The sequence below is a fragment of the Gymnodraco acuticeps genome, unplaced genomic scaffold, assembly GCF_902827175.1.
Source record: "Gymnodraco acuticeps unplaced genomic scaffold, fGymAcu1.1, whole genome shotgun sequence".
NCBI classification, from domain to species: Eukaryota; Metazoa; Chordata; class Actinopteri; order Perciformes; family Bathydraconidae; genus Gymnodraco; species Gymnodraco acuticeps.
In genome coordinates this window covers 1,649,014-1,668,439 of record NW_022990158.1, presented here as the reverse complement: position 1 = coordinate 1,668,439, position 19,426 = coordinate 1,649,014, and the positions used below count along the sequence as shown (strand labels likewise).

Below are 19,426 nucleotides of genomic sequence, written 5' to 3'. Positions count from 1 at the left end.
AACTATGTAGCAGAGAGTTCTCTGTCAGAGTTATTGCAGTGGGCAGGAATGAGTTCCTGCATCGGTCCTTGTGACAGCGGAGCTGCAGCAGTCTGTTGGAGAAGGAGCTCCGCTGACTGTCCAGCTGCAGGTGGAGAGGATGGGTGGGTTATCCATGATGCACAGCAGCCTGTTCAGTGTCCTCCTCTCCACCACAGCTTCAAAGGGGTCCAGCTTGATGCTGATGACAACCCCAGCTTTCCTGATCAGTGTATTGATTATGCTGGTGTCACTGGCTCTGATGCTGCACATACTATGTCGTTTTTTTGCATATTTTCGACATTCTTTTTTTCTGATATTTTTGACATAGTATACTGTGTCGTTTTTTAGGGATATTTTCTACATACTATCAGTCAATTCGACCTCATTAAACCACTATTATTAATTCATTATAAATAGTTAGTTCACTTCAATTAAATAACTATTATGAACTTATAAAATAACATTGGTTCAACTCAATGAAAATAACTATTAGAATATGAATTTAAAAAGATAGCTCAACTCAATCTAAATAACTTATGAACTTATATAAATAAGTTGGTTCAACTAAATAAAATAACTATTATAAAATGAATACAAAATAGTTAGTTCAACTCAATCAAATGACTATTATGAACTTATAAATCATCACCATGAGTAAAATGAAAGCAGGTTTTCATCTACAGGATTTGGACACGTTCACAAGATGGCCACTTGTCATTAATAATGAAAGTTACTTTTAGTTGTTGAACCCTATTCTCTCAGAAGTCAAAGGGCTGAATTATAAAAAATAAATAAAAATAAACAACAGGCGGCTAAGGTCACATACACTTTATTCCTCATTCATCCAGTGATATGTAGAACTTACACAACAAACAATACACACTACTACCTGCAGTTTAAAATCTCACAGAACTATTACAATCCAATGTTCAACCCTGTTTGATACGTTGTAAAAATACTTTATTTCAGGCAGTTTGTTGCCACGCAGGGTTAAATATCAGATATTCTTCTTTGCATGCATATCCAGCCAAGTATACATTTCCTTTGTGAAATTACTTAATGGCTGGCAGTAACAAAAACTGTATGCAGACAGATCAAGCTTCTTTATATGTAAGGCACCGGTCTGACATTTTGAGTTTGGCTGACATACTGATTCCTACTGAACAGGATTATTGCATCGAAGGAGAAAAAATACTGATATTCTCCTTTTGAGTGAAATGTAAAAACGTGTAATCCGCACTGCCGATGGGATCAAATGTAAACTTGATTAAGTTAGTTGCGAGTGTCTTTTTGAGTGCAGATCAGGTTTTATGTTCAGGCTGGGTATCAGCATGGCAGCCATGACACACCTCAGGCCAAGAGAGGGGGCAACACTGATAATTAATAACCTTCAAATAAATAGCTTAATTCACACTGTATATTGTTAAACAACTTTTAAAACACATTAGACCGCATTTATACCTCAGCAGAGCTCTCGGATCTCCTCTCATTAATGGAGCTTTACGGACGCACATCCTCAGAAGCCGTGATTCAGGGACTTTGGAAGGCTCGAATACAAAATCGAGGCACAAGCTGACAGTTGTCAGGATTAAAGTGCAGTCTGCAGCACGTTATCCAGGTCTATTAATACAGCCATGACCTGAAGGCACCATGGGCTGAGAGCATGACAGACAGCAGGAGAGGCTTAGAGGCATGTATCAAACATCAGGTCTGCAGAGAAAGGACAGGCAGGTGGGCAGCATGAGGTGGGCTTATTTTAACGCAGAAGGCAAAACACTATGGAAACATTTCAATCAAAGTAGCTACCAACTGCTCCTTTTGGTTAGAGTTGTGGTTTTGAAGGCACATTTTATACCATAATATTTCACTATTTAGTACATAGATTTTCACTGTAATTTTGCCTTAATCTTAAAAAATTGGCAAACATGATACCTCATTTTTCCAAGAAATGTAGAGTGAACCTGTAGAGTTTATCAGTCAAAATGGCAGTGTTTTTGTGTCCTGGTCTGCTGCACTGCTGTAAATCTGAACCAAAGCTTACTTAGTAAAACCTTTGCCAGGCCCAGTTTTGACACTGTGTGTATGTGAGGATGTGACAGGGTTGTGTGAGGCTCTACAGCTCTTCACTCTCGTACAGAGGGGCGGTGTGCTTGGTGGGGGTCTCCACGGTCAGAGAGGGCACGTGTTTTAGCGAGGACAGCAGCTTCAGCGTCTTGGAGCCAGGGGGCGCTGTCTTCGGGGCTGTGCGAGCTGAGGGGGAGGGGAGGGGAGGCACAAAAAAAGGGGAGGGATGAATTCAATGAGACATGAAATCTGTTTGAAATGCTATGTTGTTGACAAACACAAGGCAGAGAAGTGACTGTAATTACTACCAGGACTGCAGTATTGTCTGTAATTTAAATGTAAAACAATGGCATCAATACAAAATGTCATGTCATGGAGAATGTCATAGGATTGTACGTTGTTAAAGAATGAAAGTCCTTATATTAATACTATAGTCAGAATATCATAAAAATGTCAACACAAATATTTAAAAGTCATACTATAGTAACTCATATAAAAAAAGTATAAAAAGTAATTCGAGTCATCAAAAAGATACTTATATGCAACGAAAAATGTACTAGTATGTTGTAGAAAGATGAGAGAGTTAAGAATGGAACTGCATTCCAATTTAGCTTATAAATGAGTGTAAAGAACCTCCTTCTTTTAAAACAAGGTAAAAAAAAAGGTCAGGTAGGTAAGAGAAAACATCTTAAAGTGGACCTATCATGCTATATTTGAACAATATATTATAGGGCCATACCTATATAAAGTATATAAATATAGGTTTTTTTTCAAAATACCAAACAGATCCTGCATTTTAGCCATGCCTCATTTCGCTCTATTTGCTCTGTCCAGCCTTGTTTTTGCAAGGGCTGATTCTGTGACGTAGCTTTAATGCAAATGAGCTGCAGCTGACCACGCCCCCCTGCAGGAGAGGGGAGCGTGCTTTGAGATCAGCTGCTGGGCTGTCAGAAGAGGGGGGGGAAAAGAGATCTCCGTCCTCCGTGTGTTATTCTTATATCATATAAGAATGAATAATGACTATATAATCATATAAGTTATATGATTATATAGAGTCATTATTCATTTGTTTTAAAGCTCAATAAATAACAAAGAAGACCTTTGACCGGCACTTTTCTAATTTTGTCCGGAAGATTTAAACTTTAACGGACATGTTGACCGGCGAAAAAATCTAACTGAAACTCTGCCGCACGGTCCCCTCGTTCCTTGGAAGAGGCAGGAGGTGGGTGTTTGTCATCTGCTGGTGGACTAACCGGAGAGAATTACAGTGGTTGCCTCGATGGGGAGGGATTGCATTGAATTACAGGAGCAAACGCTTGCCTCGGGGAGGGAGAAAAAGAGCCACAGCGGAGAATAAACAGAAGGGCAACCATGGAAACCATGCGCGGGAAGCCTTCTTCGCTGCTTTTGTGGCAGACTACAGCGCCACTTACAGGCCTGGCATATGTACTACAGCGTCTCGAGCGCTTTCGAGTGGCAATGGCCGGCCGTGGCCCAACCCCACATTCCCCTGATAGGTGGAGAGTTGCCCATATAGGCGGAGCACCCCGTTTCTGACGTCAGAACAATTTAAAATATCTGTATCAGATCCGTTGCAGCCCCGTTTTTAGAGATTTGGGTATGGAGGAAACATACACCGGGGACACATATTCATGTATAAAAGACGTACAAAAGTGCATTTTGCATGATAGGTCCCCTTTAAATAACAAAAATAATTGTATTATTGGAATATATGTAGAAAAAACGTTTTTATGTGAAACTTCCTCATTCAGAGTTTTTTAAAGACTATATATTTGAAAGGTCTGTTTTGAAGAAGAGGAGAGAACTGAAGATAATTTGGCTCTTGTAATGGATGACGAAGGTTTTTGACTCCTGAGATCTGTGAAAGACCAGGGGTCGTCTGGACCACGTCAACACAGCGCAGGCCGGATGACCACAAGATCACCTTATCTCTAGAGATCATCTCGTCTGCTTCCTGTGCCGACGTCAGGATTTACTCCGGTTTCTTCCCGCAATACAACGATTTGTCAAATAAAAAGTTCAAGATGAAGATATACAAGTTATGTTCATTGAGTTTCGGCGGTCATTAAGTGTGAAAGTAAATCTGTTACTATGTGTCAGCCCTGACGACCCCACTGTTTTCTTTCTTTAAGCAATGTGGGAAATATCTGATATTGGTGAAAACCCTGGTGTAGAATATCAGAGTATGGTCTGTCGTAAAACGTCATTATATACAAGACAAATATGAGGACACATTAGGACACCTTAGACCTTTTCCCACCAAATTCTAACCATGTTACGCTCTTGTCCAAGCAGATGTCTGTATTCAATGTAAAGAAACTCCCTCCACGTGTAACTGACTGAGGTTGTATTACAAACTGCTGGCGTCTCAAACAGCAGCTCCAGATTAGAGTGGTGGAGGAGTGGGTAAACATTCCTCTCATGCCTGCTGTCTGAAAATAACTCCTCTGCCCCGCCACCACAGCACAGGACAGCAGGACGAGGCTCAGAGACAGAGAGGGGACCTTCACTGTCTGTGTTAAACCTTCTGCTTTCCAACTCACGAACAGTTCACGAGTGTTTGATCAGTGTCATGCATCTGGACCTGTGTGTATGGTGGTCAGCTAACAATCAGCTGTAGTATCAACTACATTCATTAATTAACCCTTCATCAAGGTTCAAAATGTAAAATAACCGAAATAATATAACACACAAAATATAGACAGAACAAGGCACAGTAAGTATAATTACATAAAGAAACAGCTATTCAGATTTTTGTTCCGATACCAACGATAACATACTTGTGAAATGTATGAAAAACAAATTAGAAAGCCTTTCATTATCATTCCACAGACATCAACTAAATACACAGTGAAGACAGGAAAACACACACACAAATAAATACCAATAAAATCTATTTGTGTGTGTTTGAGTACTAATTGCACTCGTAAGTATGTTAATATTTTCATAGAATATATGAAACGATTGCACTGGTATGAGTTTAAATGAGAACTAGTATGGGTGTAAATACTGTTGTAGAATAAATGTTATTATTGTACAAGATTGAACAGTGTGTGTGTCACCTGTGCTAATACACCCACAGAATAAACTGACACTGTTTTCATTCATCTTGGGTATTGCTGCTTCTTCTACGAATGCTTGAGGAACATTCTATATATTTTGGAAGTGTAATGATTTTTATTGTGTTCTGTTTTAACAACAGAGAGATGTAAGCTGAAGTGCGACATTAGACCGTGTGTCACGGGTCGTTAAGGACTTGCATTGTCAATGAATCCTGTTCCTCTAAAGTGTCTGAGTCCTGGTTCTGATCAAGTAGTCTGTGTGGTGCAGGGATGATGCATTGTTGTAGGCCATCCCGGTAGTTAGCATTGTATGGGCTCCCTCGACAAAAAGCAGTGGATTTTGAAATATTGCATAATCTGTGGTAAACAAACTTTCAGCAGGATAATCTCCACATATTAAGACGACTTTTTACATTTTTGTAGCCTAAATTCAATCCCTAGAAGGAAATAGCTAATGTGATGCAATACACAAACTACATGAGGGTCACATGACTTCACGTCACCACTGCTAAGCTAAAGGCAGCTCATGTTCGCCGTGTTGATGTTTTGAAGACCTATCTTTAGAAACGCCCTTTTTCATGACACACAGAAGCTTCAGACATTCCCCAGTGAGATATTTACTGACAAATTCTATGTCGTAGGACAAAACATATTTCGTAAGCTTGTTTAAACCACAAACCTTATTTCGGAAAAAACCGTTGACTTTGAGACAAGGGAACTGGAAGTGGTTAAATGTTAACTAATTTCCAACTTTAAGGACTCATTCCCGCACCACCCTACACAGTCCAGCGCATGTGTAAAAGAGGGTCAGGTAGTTTTCTTTACAGCCTTTGTCAGCTCCTCCACAGAGCAGATGGTGTGTTATGTGATCGAGGAGAAACCTAATAGCTGTGTTGTAATTTTCTCTCTCTTATGCACTCTGCAGTATTATTGAGGAAAGCTTAACAGCTCGATTGCTTTTAACATTCATCGAGTTACAGCTGGATCACATAACACAGCATTTGTGTGACGTGATGCAGGCAGCACAGCAGGATTCAGTGTAGCATAGAGCGCACAACATCCACCATCTGCTGTTTGGTTTTACAGCCCTGACTACTATGGTAACGCACGGGCTATCTCCTACAACAGACAGCTGAGATGGGCCTTTAGGAGCAAGTTTGCACAGAAAGAGGAACACAGGGAGGACTTACTGCCGACGTCCAGCCTGGCGTTGCATGTGGACATGCCGGCTTCGTTGATGGCAGAGAGGGTGTACCAGCCGGCGTCAGACTTCATCAGCCTCTCTATCAACAAGCACTGCCGGCCCGACCCGTCCTCATACAGACTGGAGGAACAAAGACAGCCAATCAGATGTATATTTCAACTCTGTTATCAACACATGATGGCCAAAGCACCCTGTTGCAGGCTGAGCATTCAAAAGACACAATTATAATTATGTGTGTGCAGTCAGAATTCATCGCTGAATAAACGGTGTATTGGTGCAACCTTCTATGACAGATATAGTTGTAACCTGTCATTAAGAATCAGACCTTCACCCGGTGATACACCTCTTTATTCTGACAATATAGAACCTCATTGTGCATTTCATTTAAATAAGCCCAGCACGTACAATGTGTTGGCGCGCTGGCCACTAGAAGTGCGAGTGTTACATAGTGATGTCACTATGTTACAGAAGTAAATAACGCAGTCCAATAGAGGTGTTTGAGGCAAGGGGGGGAGTGCGTGGGAGAGAAACTCCCTCTGGAGGGAACACAGGGATTTTAGCCTTTGCAGACGCTTTACACACTACAGGAAAGGAAAAACCCCCAAAAGCTAAATATGGCCCCTTTAAGGGTGTACTTCTTAATATCCTCTATTACGTTGGATGTAGAGGAGCTTGGGTGTAATGAAGCACTTTATCACACCCACCTCATTCTGTTTGGGTCGATCCGCAGCATGTCTTTATCTTTCTTCCAGTGGAGCTGTGGAGGGGGGGAAGCATCCACTTTGCACTCTAACCTCACGGTGTCTCCCTCCAGAACTCTGGAGTTCAACATCTTCTGGACAAAGGTGGGGGGGCGGAGAGCCTCCTGGGCTGCAGAGAGGAGGATGCACAGCACATGATGACACTCTATTTAAAAAGACAGCGTTTACAGGCTTAACACTCAGGAGTTCTGTAATGGCATGTATTACCTAATACGTCGAGCCTCATGGTGAATCTGCTCTCCCCCGCTCGGTTCCTGGCCTCACACTCGTACACCCCGGCGTGGTGCACGGTGACGATCTCTATGATGAAGGAGTGCATCCCTTTCTCACACACCAACATCTTGTGGTAGTCGTCCGGGCGAATGGCTTTACCGTCCAGGTACCAGCACACGTCTGGAGTAGGGAGGCCTCCCACCTGGGGGGAGAAAGACAGAATCCCCCTTTTACACCCCTCTACATGACCAAACCACTAAGAGATGCTCGTATTATTTAGGGAGACCCTGTCCTTGTAATACAAGTGTATTAAAAGGTCAACTATCATGCAAAATGAGCTTTTTGATTCCTTTTTACATAAATGTGTGCCCCCGGTGTGTAAGGAGACTCACAAAGTGTCAGCAAATACAACCCTCTCTCTTTTCCTCCTTACTCACATCGCTAAAAACGGGGGTACAACGGAGCTGATCCAGATTTTCTGCAGTCATGACGACATTACTAAAATGTGGGCTGGCTTTACGCCCACGGCCCTATCAGAGACGTCGCTTTCAGAAACAATGCGCGACGTGTTTTGGGAGTAATAGGTCTTTATTTTCAAATTAGCAAGCATCGCTAACACTCAGAGCTAATGCTATACTGGAGAGAGTATAAAAAAAGTAACTCACCTTGTGATAAACCCGCAAGAGCGAGAAAGCATTTGAGCTCCATGCCGTTTCAGAAATAATTTGGAACATAATATGGCGTTTAATCACAGTAGGGTTTAGCTGAGAATGTGTCGAATTTTCATGCATGCGCCAAAGGGGCGTGGCCAGCAGCAGCTCGGCAACATTTAAAGCTACAGACCCAGAATCAGCACATGTGTAACAGGGCTGAAATAGAGGGGTATGAGGCATGCTACAATGGGTGATTTGTTTGGTATTTTGAGAAAAACACTTCATAGACATGTTTTTAATATATTTTCATAAATCTGAGACCTATAATATATGCCTAAAAATAGTATAATAGGAGACCTTTAATACACGTGTAAATGTGAAGCCCTTGATGTGAGGGGGATTCACCTTGAAGTCGATCCTACAGAAGCGCCCCTCCTCCACAGTGAGGTCTAGAGGGATCTGCAGGAAGCGAGGGGCGTACGACTTCTCCTGGATAGCTGAGCCCTCATTCCCCCTCTCATCCGTCCCTGTGTGGCGCCTCCCCCTGCAGGGAGACAGACATTACTCATTCATAACCTCACTTTCAATGACTCCATTTGGAGAGTGACAGCACACACACAACAAACCGTATTGAAACCTAGCTCATATTTCCTGTTTTTGTCCCAAACTAAAGGACTCCTGAACTTTTGTCTTTGAACCTCATCAAAAGTTATAGTTGTGAAGGATTTGAAGCACAGCACCTGTATAACACTGTTTGGGTTTTCAGAAGACAGGTGGGTGGGATCTTTATAAGCTTGTCTCCGAATTGTACCTCTATTTGGCTTGAGAACCGGGAGCTTTTTCTAACTTTGAGAACTTTTAGGGGCTCTGTATTTGTATTGTTATAGTGTTTGTAGTCATTATGTTGCACTGTTACTTAATGACATTTTCACAATTTTGTTTTCCCATTTATTTCGTTTTCTTTTCCTATATGGAATCAATGTCATTATGGGTTAAAACTTGTATCTTTATGGTTTTTCAAGCTAGGGGTGGGGGGAGTTCTGAAGGGGACACAATGGAAAAAGGAAGGAAACACACCGTAGTGTAAAACTATATGATTGTATCTGTCCGTCAATAAAAACATTCTACAAATAAACCATATTAACACTATATATGTTGCTGTCCTTTTATATCACGACTACAGGTTGAGTTCATTCTCTCCTGAAAGACAGTGGAGTTATAGCACACTAAGAGTATTTATGGCACAACACAAAGTGCTTTGGTTGCAACTTGGGGCAACAATTGCTCGTCACACATATTGGGGAAGTAAGATAGTAATTTAAAAGCTCAATTAAAAAAAAAAAAAAATGTACCTATCTCAGCCCAATAGAAGATTTATTTCACATGATAACATACAAGAGCTTTCAAAGTTGAATTGAAATCACTTTTCAAGGTGAAAAACACAGGTGATTCCTGAGTTAATCATCAGGTTCAACATTGATACATAAATGTATGTTGTTTACCATAATCCTCCTGTGTGTCTTCCTTCTGGTGCTTCTGGCTGTAAAATAAAACAAACCAATACAAGCAAAGGTAATATTCACAGCTCGTAACTTACAAAAAGAAGTGTTTTAGTATGACAAAACGCCAGGAGGGTAACTGTGTGTGTGTGTGTGTGTGTGTGTGTGTGTGTGTGTGTGTGTGTGTGTGTGTGTGTGTGTGTGTGTGTGTGTGTGTGTGTGTGTGTATTCTGACACAATAGCCCTGTTGTCACCAGTGAAATGGGCTCGTTCGGAGAAAGTAGGCAAGAAATAGCCGCTGACAAATGTGTGTATGTGCAGTGTGTTGTGTGCAAAGGGAGAGAATAGATGGTGCAAAGCCCTGTGAGCGACAGAGCTTTTTGACAGAACAATCACACACGCAAACACACACACACACACATACACACAGAGAGATAATGCTGCCAGGCTTTTTATACATCGGGAGGCCCTGAGAGGGGAACTGTGCAGCCATTGAAACCACAATGCCGGTAATGATGTGTGTTCTTTATTTAATAGCAAAGAGAACACTAATGGGTTTTGGACCAGAGCCAGCATGAATGTGTGTGCAGCAGTGCAACACACATCATTCTGTTATATCATGGTGTGTTCACTAACTACTTGACAGTTTGTGGTCGTACCTGGTCGAGTTGTGAGTCTGAGAGACCGTCTTGGTCAAACATGTAGTTGGCGTTGTCTGGACCCAGCAGCCTCCGAGCCATACGCTCCTCATAGGACAGTTTCTGTTCGAAAATAAAGCTTTATTCTGTTACATTTGTATTATTGGTAAACTATTGAAAGTATACGTTATTTTATGTTTCAAGCACACACACACTGTGTAAGCGTGAAGGGCTGGGGTGGTCTGTGTCGAGGGGGGAATGTTTATTTAAAACTTGCACTTCTAACTCAGTTTGCAGGAAACACACACACACCTGGCTGCCTCTCCTCCTGGCCTCCTTGGAGCGTAGCTTCTTCTCCAGATCCTGGATGAGGGCGTCTTTGGAGCCCTGGATGTCATCATCAGTGGAGCGAGAGGAAGAGGGCCGCGGAGCCACAGCCTTCTTCAGGATGGGCTTTGGAAGGCTGGGGGATAGCAATAGGGACAAAAAGAGGGAGGAACAACATTTAAGCAGTGATGAAGAAGAGAAGACAAGCTACGACAGAATATCTCCTGTTGCTGTGCATCACTTATGAAAGAATGCTCAAACATTCGGTTGGACAGTTTTTACTAAAAGATGCTATTTCATGCAGGCAGTAAATATAGATAGCAATGATTGCTCCATGCTTTTAAATATAGCTACATATATTAGTTTTGATAAGGAATAAAAAAGGATGGATACAGCAAATGATTCCCTTTGAACAGCAATACCACGTCAGCACTGGCCTGCAGAGAACTCACAGCTTCAGAGTTCTCTCTATAACCCTGTACAATTGCACATATTAAAATTCACTCTCAACCTTGTAGTATTTCAATTAGAAATCAACGTATATAACTAATTATGTATATCAAATATTCTATGTTAATATTCATTTTATTATGTCTGTCCAATACGTTTAGTAAGCCGGGACATCTCTGCTGCACCACAATCCTTAAGAATTTGGATTGAAACATAGTTCCCCTGTGACAAACATTGTGCCTGCATTTTGATGAAATGTGCAGCTCTATCCTCCTAGCAATGTATTTTAAGCGTCGGAACGTTTCAATCGTCTATTAACATTTGCATGTCAAATATATGATGTACTTTATCTTTGGACTCACATGCTTGGTGCTGCCTTGTAGCTGGCGGGCAGGGAGACCACAGCAGGGGGGACTCTGCTCTGACCGTTGGGAGTGTTGGGTTGTGGGAAAGATGAGGGGGAGGAGGGAGAGAGAGGGGAGCGAGGGACGGAAGGTGACACTGGGAGATGCTGGTGAGGGAGGGGAGATGGAAAGGGAGAGAGTGGCGAGCGGGAGGGGGAGATGGAGGGGTGGGAGAGGCTGGAGTTGGGGGACAGCTTGGAGGAGGAGAAAGGGGAGAAGGCAGAGGGGGAGGGCAGCACGGAGCAGAGGAACGCCGCCGGGGCTGACATGGAGTCCTGGTTGGCGGGCAGGGTGGCGCTGCCCAGGCCCGTGGCACTGGGGATGCTGGGGGTGAGCGTGATGGTGGAACGCATGGTGGTGCGGGGGAGAGAGGGAGGGAAAGGGGAGGATGGTGGGGGGGGGAAAGGGGCGGAGGAGGCGGGGAAAGGGGAGGATGGCGGGGGTGGGAAAGGAGCAGAGGAGGAGGCGGGGGCAGCAGACGGACTGAGCATGGGGGCTGTGAAGGAATGAGGAGGAGCAGCAGAGGAGGTGGGGGTGGAGATAGGAGAGCTGAGACTTGAAGAGGATGGAGAGGACTTGCTGGTGCCATTGGCCTGGGACTGGATCTGGACCTGGGCCTGAGCCTGGGACTGAGAATGAACCTGAGTGTGAACCTGGGCCTGGGCCTGGGTGTGGGTTTGTGTTTGCATCAGGGCCTGGGAATGGGAATGGGCCTCGGTTTGGGTTTGTAACTGAGCCTGGGCATGGCTATGAACCTGGGCCTGGGTATGAACCTGGGCCTGGGCCTGGGTGTGGGTTTGCATCACAGCCTGGGTATGGGCCTCGGTTTTGGATTGTAACTGAGCCTGGGCATGGGTATGAACCTGGGTTTGGGCCTGGGTCTGCGCCACAGACTGGGCTTGGTTCTGACTGAGGCTCAGTGACTGAAACTGTGCCTGCGTCTGCGACATGGACTTGGACACCGACTGAGTTTGAGAGAAAGACTGACTTTGGGCAGACATCACTTTGGCTTGGCTCTGTGTCTCTGTAACATGTTGGGAGCTGATGAGGTTCTGTTGAGAGTTGTTTTGGTTCTCATGGGCCTCTTTCAGAACGCTCTCGTAGCTGGGGGCTTGAAAGGCCGCCTGTGATTGGATGAAATGCCTCGGCCGCTCGTAGTTGAAGGCGCTGGGAGGGAAGACGCTGGGAGTGAAGGACGGCAGGTCTGACATGTTCGTGCTGTTTCCTCCAGGCTGGGAAGACTGGGAGGGAGAAGATACACACGTTTCAAAACCTGAATACATTTTCCTTTGCGATTCACGTTTAAACATGAAGTTTTAAGTAACACAAGAGAGTAGTAAAGCATTAACAGAGAGCTATAAAGTGGTGCAGGAATGAGTCTTAAAACCCGGACATGAGTTTGCATTTTACACCTTCCAGTTGCCTCTTCTGAAAGTCAATGGATTATTTTACGTTTTTTTGTTTAAATTTGGTTTTACGTTTAGTTTACCACATAAAATACGTCAGTAGATACGCAAATGGTGAACATCTTAATTAGGGCCGGGACTTTAACGCGTTAATTAAGATTAATTAATTACACAAAAATTAACGCGTTAAAAAAATTAACGCATTTTAATCGCACTTATTTTTGCACCGTGGAACGTTTCTCACTGGATGAGTTTCAGGCGTACCGATTATACTGGAGCACCAACTAACGTTCATGACTTCAGACAACAAACCACAGTGAACAACAGTGGGAAATGTTGTTTTAAAAAACGGACGGATGGAAGCGTTGATAAGAGCACGGTTGTGTGCAAATTATGCAAAAAGGAATTCGCAAGCGTGGAAGCTAGCGTGGACGTTAGCCTCTTTTATCGCGTTCACACCAAAAAGAGCTGGTACTAAAATTAGTTAATGAGAACCTTTTTACCCCCACGAAAGTCCCTGCTAGAGAGCAGAGAGCTGCTAGAGAGCAGGGACTTTCGTACGGCTCTCTTGTGAGAAAATAGCTATATTTCTGATTGGCTGGGCGGATTGCAAACCACGCCCCGTAAAACTCCCAAAAAGTTTTGTGAAGCCGCCATTTTATTATCCTCGCATTAGCATTATTAGCATTAGCCCAGCGCAGAAACGCAGAGAGACTAACTTATGGCAAAACAAAATAAAACATGGGAGCGGTGGAGATGAGGAGGTGTCGGGGTTCTGGCGATTTACTCGGAAGGCTGCTGGGACTCCCAGCAGCTTCTACTGAAGCCGGTCCCCAACTCCGGGGACTTCCGGCCGGGGACTTTGGGCGGCAGTATACGCCGTGAAGTGGTTTGCGGCCTGCCAGTAAACCCAAAGCAGAAGAAGAAGAAGTGACGTCAGCGGCTTCATTTGCCTAATCCTCCCCCAGGTTCAAAGAGTTCTCATGAACTAAATTCTCATGAACCTTTGTGGGAAAAGTACTGCGGTGTGAATGCGCCTAATGGTATACTAAAATCCATGTGAAAAAAAATTGCTTCTCACTGTTCTTAGGTCAAATATGTATATGCGATTAAAAATGTGATTAATTTCGATTAATTAATTACAAAGCCTCTAATTAATTAGATTAATTTTTTTAATCGAGTCCCGGCCCTAATCTTAATACTTAACGTCATCACGGCAAACATTAGGTGACTTAGCTTCACATTGTTGGTGTGGAGTCATTTTTACTTACGCTTCAAATATCATAAAAGACATGTTGATATGTGGAGATTATCCTGCTGAACAATACAGGTAAGTATCATAAACATGTGTTTGCCACAGAGATTGCAATCTTCCAAAATCCAAAGAAAAAACAGATTTTTGTTGAGGGACTTCTTGCTATGATATTCTCTGGGTTGACCTACAAAATGGCGTCATCACTGCACCACCCAACAGAGAGATCAGAACATGAGTGTAAGAAATGCCCTTACAGTAAAAGTGAGCCTGCTCGGGCTGAACAGCTTTGGTGTAGCTTTCTCGTTGACGTGGGCTGGTGGTGAGGGTGGGGGGGGGAGGGCTGGGCGTACAGGTGCGGACGGTGACCCCTGGTGACCTTTGGCCCTCTGAGCTCAGGGCTCTCTCCTCCTCACTGCGACCAAACGGTTCCTCAGAGCAGTAGTACGCCGGCTGAGGCTCTGGAAAACTGACAGACAGAAAAAGACATGTAGGTGAAGATGTGATTATATTCATAATAACACCTGAAGGTACATTAGGATGGAAAGGATAATGTTTGTCAATTAAATGTTATATCCAATTTGTAAAGAAAAGTCTTTATATGGATTGTTGGTGTTGTGAAATGATATTCAATACACTTTAAATACGTCAGTGTTGTTGAGTAAAGCTCAACTCAATTAAATTGATCTTATTCCTATTATTTCCAATAGATATATATATGTTTATTGTCATGAAAAAAATCCACAAAGCATAGTTGCAACCCTAGAAGAAATACAGAAATAATGTCCCGACAGAGTTCATAAAAGATCAAAAAGATTTTATTTGTACCACATTCATGTTGAAACTTAGTGTCAGATCAACCAAGAGTCGACCCTGAGATGCACATGAACAATATGTTATGACATTTTATTATTATTAAAAGACACTTCCATAAATGCGTTATTTAAGCCATCTTTGGAAGTTTGACTCTATTTAGGCACTTCTAAAAACACCAAACTGAGACCAAAAATATGAAATAAAACAGCAGCAGTTCCATATGAGGAGCACAATTCCAAACGCATGGAGAATAACTATTCTTTAAGATGTAAGGGTCTTAAAATGTATATATTCCGGGCCATCACTCATTTTGCAACAGTGTTCCTAAATCTCAAGGGGATTTGATCCATAACAAATAAACCGAGACCAAATGTGAAAGTCAAACAGCAGTCGTTCCTTAAATAAAGAGTAACAATCCAATTGCATGGAGGACAACTAGATGATAAGTTGCCTTGGTCTTCTGATAAATAGATCCAAGCTACATGGTTTCAGTATGAACTAAACAGTAGTTCCTGTTCACTTGTTTTATAGAAAGTTGACGGAGGCTGCTGAAGCTAACAGGACAAAAAGTCTCTCCTGTATTTACAGTACGGCTGCCATGGTACTACTGGGACGGTGTAATGAGAGAAACAGATATCATGTGTCTGCTCTCATTTCAGCACACACAGGACTTTTCTTCCTGTTATAGCGAGCCTGCCTGCTTCTCCACTTTTCTTCCAGGAAAGAATGCTGTTCCCATGACTACCACGTCGTCCTGGCTACGCAGGAGCATAATGACAATAGCAGTCTCTCTCATCGCTGCCTCTCACACACTCATCCATTCACACACACTTGCTCAGTGTTTTTCTGGCACTAACTAGTTTAGGCTAGCCGGATCAGCTGACCCACAGTCTAAATACACACTGATGGACATCCTGGGAGTGGGAGGTTTCTCAATGACAGAACATGTGTGTAGATGGAAGTCATTAAAACGTGTTGGACTACAAGCAGCAATCATTTAGCTTCAATAAGCAAGTGATGAGCATAATGTTGAGTGTTTAAGTGGCCAACTGTTGACATATCTCACTTACAAAGAGCCTAATGGTAATCTAAAAGCTCCTTTGATAGGGCTAACAGAACCATTACTCCAGTGAGACTAGCATTTTGTCCAAACACGATAAGTACATTGATTCATGTAATGTTGAAAGATCACAAACTTGAAAACGTTAAGATGCACCTCTCAGCAACATGTATTGAAGTTAGTACTAGGGATGCACGATTTGGAATGAAAATGTGACAATGTTGATGATGTTTGCATCAGTAATGTCGTTATCATTGAAACATGTATCATGTTTATGGTGTGATTTTATAATGAATCTGTGCCAAAACGTTTGGTTGAGTGTGTAGAATACGATTTGTAGGCCTTGTGAGCATTTAACAAATGTTAGGTTTTCTGCAATTTGAATATTGCACTTGTCAATATATTGATTATGATAAGATTCCGATTCCTTGAACAACAAACTCATTCTGAGATCCCAGTCAGTCAGACCATGGCGAGGGCAAGTGAAATGAAGGAGGAGGAAGACTCGCAAGTAGGTTCCCGTTAAGCTAAACCTTTATTTAAAAAGGCATGAGAATTTACTTTCAGATTTATAGCTTCATTTACGTTTTGAAAATGTTTTCTTTTCATTTATTTTGAAAAGACATTAGCGTAAGTGTTGAGACTAAGGCAGCGTTTGGTCCTCTGGCAACAATATATATATATATATATATATATATATATATATACACTATATACTGTATACTATTTTTATTATAAGTGTAAAGAACCATTTCAACCATTCTGCTGCTACACCATATAAACATAACACCTATATATTTTGTTGTGTGTACCATTATCCTCAGAGGATGCAATCTATATGGAGACTTTATTTTAACCGATATTGCATTTTTATTTAACATAAAACATAATAAGAACATTTTAAATGTTGTTATTAAAAATGCTACAAATATGAGATCTGCCTGAGCCCTTAGGAAATAGCAACTGCTCTACATTATGTGAAACATATTTTTGCTATTTCTATACTGAATGAGTTGTACTGATCGGCAGTCATCTATGCCCATATGGATGTATTGTTAGCACTCTGAATCAGATCTTTTTTTACGGCACTGCAGAAAGAGCACAGCTGTTGCTCATGACATTAACGATGGCTCTGTTGCATTTAAGGTGACTCAGGTGCCTTGAAGTGCCACCTGGATGTAATCCAGCAATGATTGATGTTATTACATACACCAGTCATTGCTTTGAAGACTCTTCATGACCTTCTCATCCCTAACAAACTGTTACAAAAATCCTTCTATCTAATCTGGAGTCCAGGCTAAAAAAACTAAAGTGTTAGTCATTGTGTGTAACTTATTATGGGTTGCACTTTCTATGACTTAAATGCTACTACGTGAAAGTCATTTGTGTGTGTGTGTGTGTGTGTGTGTGTGTGTGTGTGTGTGTGTGTGTGTGTGTGTGTGTGTGTGAGAGAGAGAGACAGATGTAATACTGTGTTGGTATACAGTATGCATATTTGTGTGATTAACTGGGGAACTCTATATCGGTCTTGGAATTCAGACATCAGCTGGCAGGTGCAGACACTACTGGGGAGTCAACCCTTTTATAAAAACACACACACACACACACACACACACACACACACACACACACAGACACACACACACACACACACACACACACACACACACACACACACACACACACACACACACACACACACACACACACACACACACACACACACACACACACTAAAGATCAGCATGGCATTGTGGGTAGGAGAATGCTAAGCTGTCCTAAATCCTCTGTTTGACCAGCAACAACAGGGAAGACAATATGAATGCTAGACATAATCTAATAAACTTTCGAAAATGAAATCTGCTGGATTCTGAAAACACTTCAACACTGTACTGAAATACATTATTTCAATTTGGTGATGAGGGATAAAACAAACCGTACAAAAAACCTTTTTATTAACGTTAAAATAAATATTTACCTTACCATAACTACTACGTCTTTTTATCATTGATCTGAGATTCCTTATTGTTTCTATAGTTTAAAAGGCCAAACCAACAGGCAATCCAATTCATTGTCCTCACCGAGTAATCAAGTCAACTAAACAATGACATACACTTCAAGTTGGATAACCTCAACGTGACCTTAAAGGCCAGAATCCTGCCAATGAACAACTGTTGTTGTGCAGCACCACTGAGGGGAAGGGGGGTTCTGAAGGACACAAGGCGCCATTGGCTGCACCTCACATTACAGATGAGATCATAGCCCTAAACACTAATACAGAGAGGACACATTACACTAAGCCAAACATACTTCACACACTATGAACACTCGCTGGTTTCAAATATGAACTGACGCATCAAGTCAACATTAAAGACGCACTTACTGAGTGCAATCAAACACCCTATTTCATACTTTTGAATTATTTCACACAGGTTGATATTTGTGGTGCAATATCAAAAATTCCAAAACAGCATTTTATTCACAAGTATCTAATGATATGACTGAACTTGAATGCATTGTAGAGTGGTGCATTAATGATGCATTTCTGTAGGCCAACCTGGAAGTTAGCAAGGGCTCCCTCGACAACCAGCCAATGGGATTCTCCCTTGGAGTCTAAAATGTTGCAGAAATAAGCTCTGTGGCAAAATGACGTTTATGATACTTACATGTTTTGTTCAGCAGGATAATCTTCCCACAGAAATACCCGTTTTATGTTTAAGCATAAATGCAATTGCCAGAAGTAAAAAGCTAGCGTCAAGTTATAAACAAACTACATCACGGTCACATGACTTCACGTCAACACCGCTAAGCTAAAGGCAACAAATGATCAGCTTGATGATGTTTAGTAGTCTAATTTAGTCACTTGTTAGCAAACGCTGTTTTTAAGATGTGTAAAAGCTGTGTACATTCACCAGTGGGATACTTACCGATGTATTTTAATTTATAGAACAAAACATGAAAATATCTTAAGCTTGTCTTAGCCACAGAACTTATTTCAGTCATCTACCCAAAAACGAATTCAAGAAACCGTTTGACCTTGAGACGAGGGACAAAACTGCAAAACTGATAATTCATTTTGTGTTTAGGTCAAATTTAGCAACACTCTATACTTTGTATTTTTTCCCTCACACATAAAGAACTATTTAAAAATATTCATTTGGGTTCAAGGTTCAAGGTTCTTTATTTGTCATACGAACATAGCTACAGGGTAGTTATGTCGATGAAAATCTTAGGTCACAGGCTTCTCCAACAGTGCAACACAATAACACAGAAAAACAGTCAAATATAGTGCAAGTAAATATTAAAAAGTAAATACAAAAAGAAAAATAGTTTTAAAAAAGTGAAAAAGTGCAATAAGAGTCGATAATGCAAGTTATTGGAATGATATATTAGAGAAATAGATAAATAATTACTAAGTAGCAGATGAATGTTATGGATGTTGTTTCAACAGTTCAGGTGTTTAACAGATGTTGTTTCAGCAGTTCAGTTGTTTAGCAGTCTTATTGCCTGCGGGATGAAACTGTCTCTGAATCTGGTGGTCTTAGTCCGGATGCTGCGGTAGCGCCTGCCAGACG

The 19,426-nt window shown here is 41.8% G+C and overlaps 1 protein-coding gene across 1 annotated transcript in view; it reads right to left on the bottom strand.

Annotated features, from left to right (window-relative positions):
- Positions 1–834: 834 nt before the first annotated feature.
- Positions 835–19,426, bottom strand: part of LOC117546982 (palladin-like) — a 37,272-nt gene continuing 18,680 nt past the window's right edge. Inside the window, 11 exon segments of the mRNA XM_034217434.1 lie at positions 835–2,271; positions 6,359–6,492; positions 7,077–7,242; positions 7,341–7,548; positions 8,405–8,543; positions 9,502–9,539; positions 10,158–10,259; positions 10,449–10,599; positions 11,276–12,558; positions 14,233–14,305; positions 14,307–14,444. Coding sequence (XP_034073325.1) covers positions 2,135–2,271; positions 6,359–6,492; positions 7,077–7,242; positions 7,341–7,548; positions 8,405–8,543; positions 9,502–9,539; positions 10,158–10,259; positions 10,449–10,599; positions 11,276–12,558; positions 14,233–14,305; positions 14,307–14,444 — 2,569 coding nt within the window. The 3' untranslated portion in view covers positions 835–2,134.